Source organism: Cystoisospora suis, assembly GCF_002600585.1.
Source record: "Cystoisospora suis strain Wien I chromosome Unknown contig_2305, whole genome shotgun sequence".
Lineage (NCBI taxonomy): Eukaryota > Apicomplexa > Conoidasida > Eucoccidiorida > Sarcocystidae > Cystoisospora > Cystoisospora suis.
In genome coordinates this window covers 1-11,551 of record NW_027155104.1, presented here as the reverse complement: position 1 = coordinate 11,551, position 11,551 = coordinate 1, and the positions used below count along the sequence as shown (strand labels likewise).

Below are 11,551 nucleotides of genomic sequence, written 5' to 3'. Positions count from 1 at the left end.
ATCCGTTCCTCAACAATTAAGTTCGTCTCCTGTGCAACTCCCGCCTTCGCTGCTTTCCCACCTTTACAGCGTTGCCGCTCCAGTCTACAAGGAGATGCTTATGATTCTCAGTTACTCGGATAGCCTATGAGATAATGCATTTCTCGGACAAAGTCTCGCCCTAACTATACCTGTTGGGAGAGGGTCACATGAATGGCCACCCATGAAATCTTTGAAGAGCACAGGTACAGTTTGACGAATCACTGTCTGTTCCTCTACGACAATAGCGAACGAGAATGTAAGAATGGCTGCTCCAAAGCATTTGGGGATATCAAATTCAGTGTTGAGCAACTATCCTTGGAGCATCCATGGCAGGGGAGGGCGACAGTGAAGGTTAAGACGGATCGTGAAAGAAGATCGAAGCAACCGGTTGGCTCCGCCATTTTAGCGGTCTGAGGTATTTCCCTTCTGCACCTCCCGGCCTCTGTGAGAGGAGAGGGGGCCTTGGCTCAGCGTGCGGCTAGCTCCATCTACGTAAGAGGGCATTGTTCTTCTGACGAGGGGACGTTGGTGAGGCGACGCATGGTGCAGGTGCGTACAGCACTTTGTAGTTCTGATCGTAAAGCAAGCGGTGAAGCTTCACGTTTTTCAACTCTCTACTGACAACAAAAATATCTCATCGAAATGAACGCCTGTGGTGTGGGTACTTCACGTGAACTGTATCCTTCGGAAAGACCAACAACTTGCAGAATCTTTTTGGGGGGTGGTAGGGGCCACTCCTCTCTCGACATGGGAGAGTAATCGCGGTGCCTGGGTAGGCGGTGGTGGTGGACCGTAGGGACGGGAGCAACTCTAGACTACGCTAGTTCGCTAGTTCCTCTTGCAAAGGAAAAGACTCGTACGAAACACAGACGTCTACCGCCCTGCCACTCTACAATGGAAAAAGCTTGAAGAGAACCAAGAACTGTCCTCAAGCGATGCATCCAAGCGGATTATGCTTACAAGAGAGCAGTAGGAGTCCGGACATATCAGCGGAGCGACAGACCTGACCGTTAGCTTCATCATGCTGGTCCTAACCAGAGAGGACACGTAAACAAAGAAGTCTTGTCAGTTAGGACGCTACGGCCTCGTTACTGGTATATTAAGTACCAAGACGAGTGCAGGTGTCGGCCAAATTTCTTCAGAAGAAGATGAGGGTGCGATTCTAGCTGTCGACGGATGTACCCATTCCTCCTCCTCAAAAGAGAGAACAGATCAGGGGATTGTTCGCCGTCGTGGTTTTGCTGCGAACAGGAGATCGCGTGAAACCATCTCGCTTTGGTGGAGATTCAGGAAAAATGAAAGGCATATGTTTCATTCTGGATCGATAGTTCCTTGCAACAGCATGAGGCAAGCCCTTCTTGGCAGTGAATTAACTGCACCTTTGCTGGTTCCCCCGTACAGTTCCGGCGTTGCCATCCGAAGGGCTGTGCGTGTACTGGAAAAAACGAACGTCCCCCTTTCGGCTCCTCCAGGAAGAAATGTGCCTGACAAGCTGTGTGCCACTCCGATTACACTGTTCAGTCCTGGTGACGGATTTCACCCTCGCTGTTTGAGTGACACCGGGGGTTGTCTCCCGCCAGAGCCCGCGGCGGTGGAGCGCGCGCCGCTGCGAGCACGCCTAGCAGGGTCCAAGAAACCGCGCTCTGCTTGCAGAGCTCCTGACAGATTGGTCACTCAGAGTTGGGCAGAGATCTGCACAGGAGAACAAATTGTCTCAGTGAAGGACTTGCTCTCCGCCTTTCCGGAAGTAGCGAAGAATACCGCTAAAGCTACGGCAGTATGTACTGTGAAGGGCCGGTCGACTCTTACATATAATCTTGGGCGTCTTCCTCGCCGGAAACACCGTGGAAGCCCGTTCCCTTCCCTTCCCATTTTCTGGGACGAAGCCCTGGATTGAGTTCGCGGAAGAATGGTGGGTTCATCGAGGTACCTGATCGCTGTATGCGACCATCTGTCACGCGACACTCCTCAAGTGCAGAGATCTGGGTCGGCAACGACTGCCAAGCCGTTACGTTGAAATCGCCCTGCTGGCGCGAAACCTGTGAGAAACGCTTGCGCGCTTGGACCTCGTCTCGAGGCAATGCAGAGAAGCTGCCATACTGCTTCTCTGGAAGACTGACACATCTCTCCAACCGGGTAGCATACATGGGTGTGGCCACGGCCATCCCTTTGTCGGACGTCTGGGAGGCTAACCTAGCTGGTATCGCTGGAAGCGGGGGTCCTACACTCCTCTCTCCAATACTATTTGGTGCGTATACTGGTTTGCCACGCAGCTGTGAAAAGTCAATGTCCTATTTGCTCTTTAAAAAGTGGGGGAGTTCAGGCTCGGCTTACACTCTCTAGTAAGCGTTGGTGGAGCTTTCTCCTTGCCTCGCTTTTCTTTCTCTCGGTCATCCTATGCATTATTGACCACCAGGGGAACTAGATTCCAAGCACTCCTAGGGAACTCTCCCCTCAGTGAATGGAGGCTACACGTATTTCTGATCCTGCCTTTTCACGGAGACGCTGCGAACGAACTTCTGGCCTCATCCCGAGGGACAAACGAGGCTCCAGTGTTCTGTCTTGTTGAAGGGCTGAAGTCCAGCGACCCGACGAGTGAACTCGCAGTTGCCGGCACAAATGAGGAATAAAGGAAGTATCACTGACTTCAGGAACAGCTGCCAGTCCACATTTCATTCATGAACGGCCCTTGCCAAGTCAATCGCCTAAGGCCTTACACACATATGAGTTGACGTGTCCTGACTACGTACATACATTGCCCAGGCTGGCTTTATCACCCTATGGATGTGGTTTCAGGCGGATGTGCAGATGTAACGAGATACATCGTAGGTGGATAGATACTACGAATGTGAGTGATCTATTCGAAGGTAGTTCTAGAAATCTTCAACATCATCTGGCTGTAGCTATAAACACAGAAAATATCCAAGTGCACTTACACATCCGCCGGTTGGCATATTCAGCAGATGAAGGTGGTCTCTGCAACGTATGTATGTATACATCATCAATCCCTCGTCGTAACATGTCTCTTTTCAACAGAAGCGCATCTGCCACCGCTGCACCCCTGAGGTAAATCTCGCCAAAGTTTCCTGGTGAAATCCAAGGCTATGTTCTCCCATGCATAGGAGCGAAAGGACGTTTTTCTCTGTTAGCGTTTGAAGGAGACCTTCCTGGACACTAAAGGCTGGAGTGACTAAATGGTGAAAAGAACCTCATAAAAGACACGTGGGCGTTAGCGATAGGGAAAACAGCCAGTCAAAGAGTCTTCCTGCCGGTTTGGTCGGGTTCCCGAACAGAAATGAACAACACACGCGGACTGCCCCTCGCCTCGCTCTTCCCCTCTCCCTCTTTATTTCAGCCCATCTACCTGTGCAAGGCAAAACGCATGCATGCAACCAGCTCTGCTTCATTAAGAAAGAAGGATGATGCTCTTACTAGCGGGCTAGCCACCCCTGTTTCACTCTTCTCCTTCCTAGCTTTCGTTCCTACGGTTATACCTTAAGTAAGGAAAAGCCTTTTGCTGTCCCCGCCGAACGTGGAGAAGAGATATCTGTTTTCGGCAGCGGCTTTTCTCTTCTTTCATTAGTGAAGGCCGGAATCCACCATAGCCAATGAAATGACAGAAGCAGCACCAGACAGTCGTTCATACAAAGCTACCAGGTACCGCAGTCGACTCCCTCACTCTTCTTCTAACTTCTCCTTTCTGTTAAGTATCTTCTCAACATCAAGTTTCCGTGTCTGTTGCTCTTCGTGAGATTTTCCTTTCTTCTTTGAAAGAATAAGTTTCTTTCCTAATCAGTGTAAAGTCAAAAAATCACCAGTAGGGAGCTCTCCCCGGGAGGAAGGGGAGGGGATCGGTCCTTCTTGTTGATACCTCCGACAACCAAGATCGTCTTCTTTCCTCGAATGACTTCTCTTATTCTTTCGCTCTCGTTCCAAAGCTACTCCATTCTCGGAGATCTCTTGTCTCGAATGCTGTCTATTGCTGGCTTTCTCTCTGTCTCAATGGCACGGGAGAAAGAAGAGAAGACGACGAGGAAGTAACCGTATCGTTTATCTCATTCAGCTGATAGCTCTCAGGTGATTCGGTATAGCAGACCGACCGTACAGAGAGGAGAGTCCCTTCATTTCTGTACATTCACTCTTGCAGTTCTAGAGTGAATACCCGTAGCTCGTGCAATGCGAAGGAGAAGCACTTTGACGTTATCACTCATCTTCACAGAGTCTTTCTTCACTTCTTTAGATTCTCTTCTGCTGTTTCTTCCGCCCTTTGCTCTTCTTCTCTTCCTTCTCTCGTAGAGAAGAGCCGTATTTGTTTTCTTCCTCCTCTCAACTTCTCCTTCGTCTATCTCTCTTGATTGCAGTCGTCCTTTCTCTCCTTCCTGGTCTTTTTCCTCCCCCCGAATCTCCAGACTTCTTCTACTCTGCTTCCTCCCAAACGCGTCCAGCGGCGGCACTCACAAATCCATTTCTATTCTTCGTCATCTTGTCTTCTATCCGTTGTCCTTAGAGGAGAAGAAGAATTGTGCGCGCCTGTTCAGCAGCACACAGATTCTTCTTCTCCTCTTCTTTTCAAGAGACTCTCTTCTTCTTTCCCTGTCCCTTCTTCTCCACCGCCGACCTTTCTCTCTCGTGTCTCCTATTTCATTCATTCACACACTCATCCACTCCATCCCAAGAGAAGAACTTCTTCGTCGCTGTTGTTCTCTCCTCTCTCAAGAGGATGAGGAGAAAAAGGATAAGAAGAAGCTTTTCTTCTTCTCCTCCTGTTCTTCTTCCTCAAGCCAAAGGGGGAGAAGGATCAAGACTCTCCTCATCTCGTCACACCCATGGAAGAAGGAGATGAGAAAGATAGAGATCAAGAAAGAAGAGAGAAACCTTCTCACTGTTTTCGCCTCATCTGAAACAAGAGTGATACAGACATCTCGCGCTTGCATCATCGTCCTCCTCAGGAAAGCGCCAACAATCTTGGACAGCCACGTCAATCTTCTTCTCTCTTTTCTTCTTCTTCTCTCTCTTCTGCTTTTTCTTCTCTTACAGCACTTTCACATTATCAATCATCCTTATCATCATCTTCTCTTCTCCACATGTCTTCTCTCTCAGATGGGCCGTCCTTCTCCTTCTCATTCTTCTTCTTTTCCTTCTTTGTCTCAACGAAATGAATCTTCTTCTTCCTGTCCACCATCTTCTTTCTATCTGTCCGGAGAGACACATGGAGAAGTTAGAGAGGGACAAGAAGGACATGAAACGTTCTCTCTCTTTTCTCCTGGAAGTCTTTCATCTCTTTTGATCTCTTCATCTACTCTTCTTCTTCCTTCCTGGCTACAGCAGCAGCAGCGGGAGGAGCATATCGATGCTCTACCTCCCCCAGCATCGACAGAGGGCAGGTGTAAGCATACCAAGAGTCACCGTCATAGAGAGAATGAGAAGTCTTTCAAAGTACAAGAGAAAGAAGATCCTTTAGTGAAGGACTTTACAGCTAAACATCTTCATCGTTCTCATTCTAAGGAGACCGCAGTTCTTTTATCATTACCTGTCAGTTCAGTAGGTGATACACATCACCCTCATTCTCCTTCTTCCTCTCTCTCTTCTTCTCTCTCACTACCTTCTTCTTCTGCGGGGTCTTTCTCATCCTCTCCGTGTCAACCAGAAATCCCAGTTCAGCGAGAACAAGAAGAAGAAGAAGAGAGACAACAGCATCAGAAGGAGGTATACAATAGAGAACAAGCGAAGAGAAGTGTAAGAAGTAGAGAGCCTCATAATGAAGAGAGGCGTGTAGAGACTATGAAAGTTTCTCCTCCTTCAGAGAGAGACATCAAGCCTAGTGAATTCGATGAATCTCCGACTTTCGTATCCTCCTCCTCTTACATCAATGAACGCGGCCGCCGTTCTTTTCTGCCTCCAACTCCTTCTTCTTCGTCTTCCTCTTCTTTCTTTACACGTGTAGATGGTCGTTCTCATTCAACGTCCAAGAAGTCTTCTATCCCTTTGGCTTCTCCCCTTCGTCATGAAAATGAAGTTCATAGAGAAAGTTTCTTGCGACCGAATCTCTGTCTTTTCTTCTCTCCCTCATGCCGGCATTTCTCTTCTTCTTCTTCTCCACGTCAAGATGAAGAAGAGGAAGAAGTCCTTTCTCCTGGTCATTCCCCTTCTTCTTCATCCTTATCACCTCGGCGCTGCCATATTGTAAAGCCTTCCTCCTCTTCTTCTTCGTCCTCTCCCCCTCTTTGCGTGGGTCTAGTAAAGGAATCTTCTCGGTGTTCTCACCCTGCCTTCTTCTCTTCATCTTCACTCCGTCCACGTTATGACGGACAACTGCAACAAAGAGAAAAAGAAGAAGAAGAAAGAAGATCAAGAGATAGGATGAAGGTAATGGCTTCTTCGTCCTCCTCCTCGGCCTCTTCTTCTTCTTCCGCCCCCTCAGAAAAGAAAGTTCAAGAAAATGTCTCATCTTCTTCACGGGTTGCTTCATCTTCGTTATCTCTTCCATCGAAAGACCAGCCTTCTTCTTCTTTCTCTAATGAAGGAGACAAACCTTCTCACGTTTCTTCTTCTTCCTTCTATCTCTCTCCTCCTTCTCCTCACAGTCACGATACTTCATGTAAGAATGAAGTATACTCCTCTTCTTCTTCCTCTGCATCTCATCATCCTAGTTCTTCTTCCTCTTCTTCTTCTTCTTTGAAACCGTCTTCTTCCCGAAGAGAAGAAAAAGAAGAAGAAAAGAGAAGTGTCTCTTCGTCTTCTCCTTCACGCGCTCAAGATGCTATCGATGAAGATAACCCCTTCCATTGTCGTTGTGGCGTTCCGACTTCATTCAGTAGAGAAGAAGAAGAAAAAGAAAAGAACAAAAAGCCCTTTAAAAATCATTCTTCTTCTTCTTCTTCACACCAAGGCCTTTCCGAGGACATGCATCTTCTTCACAGAAGTCAAGAGACACCGAAAGTCCTTTCTTCTCTTCCCCCACCTTCTTCTCTTCCAGACGACAAAGGAAGGGATGAAAAAGAAGAGAGACTGCAAGGAGATGAAAGAGACGAGGAAAAGGATAAGAGAAAGAAGAAAGGCCAAGAGGCTAGGAATACCCTAGGGACAAGAGATGCTGATAACCCAGAGAAGGCCAAGGCATGCCTTAAGCCTTCAGATAGAGAAAGCTCATCGTTAAATCACGTGAAACAGACTGCAGATGAAGAAGATAAGGATGATCAAGAAGCTCTTTTTACCACTTTTCTTGACGCTTCTTTCTCTTCATCTTCTTCTTCAGTTAGCGCAGAAGAAGAAGAAGGACAAGAACATGCAGATGAAGAAGATAAGAGAGAATATGATAGATATGGATTCCTCTTACCTGACGACGACCTTGGGAAAACCGTCAGAGAATACTCCCTCACACTCACTACTCAAACAACTCGGAGAGATGAAATGTATGATCAAAACACACATCCATATACATAGAGATATAGAGATAGATAGATATCTAGATAGATAGATAGGTAGATGACTGTGTGTATGTCGAGGAGAGGTGGTATGTGTATGAAAAGACCTGTATGTGTATGTATGTATGTATGCATCTAGACATGTATGTATGCATGTGTGACTATATATGATGTGAGAGGTAGGAGGCATATATATTCGTTGAGTTCGGTTTTCTTCTCTCTGTGCTCTTAATGTACGTCATCCTTTCTTTTGGTCTCTTTCTTCTCTCTTCTTCTTCTTCTTTTTCTTTCTCTCTGTGACAAAAGGCATCCATGGACTGGTTTAGCTCCACTTCTTGAGATGTTTTGCTCGCTTTCACATACAGACCTCCCCCTCTTTACTTCCGTACAATCTACATATCTATCTAGATGTATCTATGCATGTGTACATATATGTATATAAACGAATGAGACGACATATGTATGTAATGTAACACTTCATAGATGTGTATGTATAGCTCTACGTGCACGCTCAAGACCGCAGTCTATACTAGGTTTTCTTGGTGACGTATCTAGACTTCCATCTATGGTGACAATATCGACCTCATATGTACCTATACACATACATGTATCTATCCCCCTATACATATATATATATATATATGTGTGTGTACAGAAAGGTGCGGTATATCGCCTCTTAGGTATAGCGATTGATAACCCAGTCACGTAGAAGACCCGAGATCCATACCCCCCCCCCTAGGCATTTCTCTCCATCTAGACCGTGTCTTTGTCTCTTGTGTGAGGGAATCTAGAGAAGGCTAGTGTGTATGTGCATCTATCTCTGTATCGAACATCTCTGTTCCTTGTTGTTTCCCGCTTGTCCTAATACAGGTGGTGTTCGTATATACAGCGAGATCCATTATTCTCCAATAGAAGGACTCTAAAACGTCTTGTACGTGGAGGGGTTCCTGACGCTCTCAGGTCAGCCATGGAGAGAAAAGAAGAGAAACTCTCAAAGACAAAAATGACCAAGAAACTCCCTTCAACAAAGGAAAAGATGATAAGAATCGATCCCCAAGCTTAGAGATAGATAGATAGATTAAAGATAGATAGATTAAAGATAGATAGATCAAGCTAAACAGATGGGCGCAGAGACATGTATGTACACTGTTGTTGTTGTGTTAAGCAACAGGAGCGCGAATGAAGGCCTCGTTATGCTATGAGGTTGAATTGCCCCTTCTTTTTCTTCCTCTTCTCTCTCGTGTGCCAAATGTGTGTGTGTGTTGCGTTAACAGAGAGGAGGTATGGACGAGGTGTCTTGGAAGTTATTCTCTCCAAGAAACACATCCAGGTGTCTTCGAAATGTAAGAAAGAAAGAATAGATAAGAGGAGATGATAAGATAGAGTTTGGAGACGGCAAGTAATGTTGATAGAAGTTCAAGTCATCACAGGAAAGAGAGGAGGAGCCTTACAGACAGACGCTTCTCATCCTATGATCTTTCCGTGCAAGTTTCTCTTGTATACCTGCCCGCCTGTGTCTGTGTGTCTAAGGAACGATCTGGAGATACGAAGAAGCAGAAAGGCCTTGTCATACGAAGACATAGATCTTTCATCTCTTCGAATACATGTGTGTATATATACAGATGTATGGACATATTGATGGATCTATATAAACATATATATACAATCATGTATATATATACATGTCTCCCCTGTCTACAAATAGAAATGTATCTTGGTTGGTGATTCTCTTGGTTGAATGGCGCTGTCGGTTTTCTCCTGTTGACCTTTTGTCTTTCTTTCTTTGTCTCTCTCTCGTCTATCATGTTTTCGTCTTGATGGAAAAGACCCCTTTCGATTGCTCTCCTTTCATATGATCTTAAACCTTAAGCATTCACTCCTGTTAGAGCAACAACTAGTACTCTCTCTTTCTCTCTTTCGTCCCCTCTCTTGTTGATCGATGCGCTTGCACTTCTTCTTCGTATCTTTCTTTTATCTACGCACACTTCGAGAGACTTTTTTCCTCTCATCTTCATCTATATCCTATCCGCGCGTTACGTGGAGCCTTCCTATCTTCCACGTCTCTATGTCTCTCTCTCCTTTTCTTTATGTATCTGTCTGTGCATCTGTATCTGTTCCTCTCGCTTTTCCCTTTTCTCTATCTCTCCCTCATCTTTCCTCCGTCTCTGTCTCGCCGTCTCCTTCTCTTTCCCTCTTTCTCTCTCTCAGAATGGCTGCCATGTCTTTACCAAAGAATATAGAGGAACAGATTGAGCTAGATCTTTTGAGGACTTTTCCGAACAACAAGAACGTAAGCACACCTTCATCTCTTTTCTTTCCTTCTCCATCAGACCACAGCAAACCGAGAAAGAGAGAGGGTGAGAAAGAGAGAATAAGATGAAGGAGTTACAACCTAACGTCTCTCTCTTGTCTTTCGTTCTCCTTCTTCACCTGTCACGAAATCTCTTTCTTTTTCATCGTCGGTCATCTTCTCTACACACGGCTTGATTTCTATAGAGATACAGGCACTCTCTATATTCAAGCTACGCATCCAGGTTAGAGATAGAGAGATAGATTCAAGGCAGATTGCTAGATCAGGGATAGACAGGTAGATCAAAGACGTATAGATCAAGGGTAGATAGATAGATAGATAGGTTCTCCCATAAGCTTCTTCAGAGACAAGCCTGAAGAGACAGTTTAGATGCCTTCTATCTCCTTTTTCTGCTCTATCACCACCCTTCCGTCTCTTCTCTTTCTTTCTGTCTTTCTGCCTAGCTCTCATCTGGTTTTCTTCACGGTGTATACATAGATAAGAGATCTTCTTCTCTTCATTTCCAGCTCCTTTCTTTCTTTCTTTCTTCGTCGTATCCTGCTTCTCCAACTGTTTTCCTCTTTCAGTATCGAGGAGGTGCTCAAGCACAAGCTGTCTCAGATCTTCGGCGTGTTCTTCGCGCCTTTGCCGCATATAAGCCGAAGATTAACTATTGTCAATCCATGAATTTCATAGCAGGAACTCTCCTTATCTTTATGTCCCCTTCTCTTTCTTTCTGGTCGCTGGTTCAACTCATTGATTCGGAGATCGAGGGAAAGGGCATGCAAATCTCCGCCTTCTACACACCAGGAATGAAGGGACTGAGAAGAGATCTCAGAGTCCTCGAAATTCTCCTGGCGAAAAAACTCCCACGTGTCTACAAAACCTTACAGTAAGGTAGACAGCGAGCTAGCTAGCTAGCTCGCGGACTCTGTAAAGGACAAAGAAAGAAAGAAAGAGAGGAGCGAAGTCTCAGTTATTGGTTTTGCTGGGAGTTTGATAGATAGATAGATGAGTGATCTTCTTTCATTTTCTTCATCTATATCTTCATGGTCTAGAGTGGTGTTCCTGTAGAAGGGTTCTTTCAAAGAATGAGGAGACATTCCGCGTGTAAGTAGTACGGATCTTTTCTCATCTAGAAAGAGAATAGGAGGAGAGAAGAACTTCTTAAATCTCCATCTTGCTAGCGCATCTTTCTTTGTTTGTCACGATTCTCAACCGACGGCTGTATCTTTGCTCCTTCGAGTCTCTTCAAACGGGCATACACATAGGTGTGGAGAGGGAGATCTACCTATCTGTCTCTACGTAGTGGGAGAGATAGATACGTAGATTAAAGATAGATAGATTTAAGAGAGGCGAATTGCGTCCCTGGGGTCGTTGAGGTGTTGCCTTTTGAGGAAGATGAGCGAGAGACCTCTTTCCTTCTATAAGGCGACAGAAGAAGAGGAAGGTAGCAGATGATAATGACGAAGGAGTTCTCTTCTTGTTGACACTTTTTATGTCTACATCTCCTTCCTATGTCTGTATTCTTTAGTGTGGTCATCCCATGTTCTCTTCTCTCTACTCATCTTTCTCCATGCAAAGATTTCTTTGTTTCTAAGGTTTGCCAGTGCGTTTGTCTCTCTCGATTCGCCCTTTCTTTTTCATTCCTTTCTCGGTTTTATCTTCTCTTTCCTGTCTCTCTCATTCTTACCGTGCTTTTGTGCTTCCTCTTCTCTTGTGTTTTGTGCGGTGTACAGACGCTGTCGTGTGGATCTGACGTGCGTGTCAGCAGAGTGGTTTCTTTCTTTCTATGGTTAATATTGTCTTGACCCCC

At 45.7% G+C, this 11,551-nt stretch overlaps 1 protein-coding gene across 1 annotated transcript; it reads left to right on the top strand.

The window, feature by feature from the left end:
- Positions 1–3,336: 3,336 nt before the first annotated feature.
- On the top strand, positions 3,337–11,535 carry CSUI_004824 (tbc domain-containing; the record flags this gene model as incomplete). Its single annotated transcript, XM_068065006.1, has 6 exons — positions 3,337–7,433; positions 8,316–8,405; positions 8,720–8,788; positions 9,654–9,735; positions 10,323–10,627; positions 11,475–11,535. Exons 1-6 carry the CDS (start codon positions 4,861–4,863, stop codon positions 11,533–11,535), a joined length of 3,180 nt encoding a protein of 1,059 aa, XP_067923018.1. The 5' UTR covers positions 3,337–4,860.
- Positions 11,536–11,551: the final 16 nt, after the last annotated feature.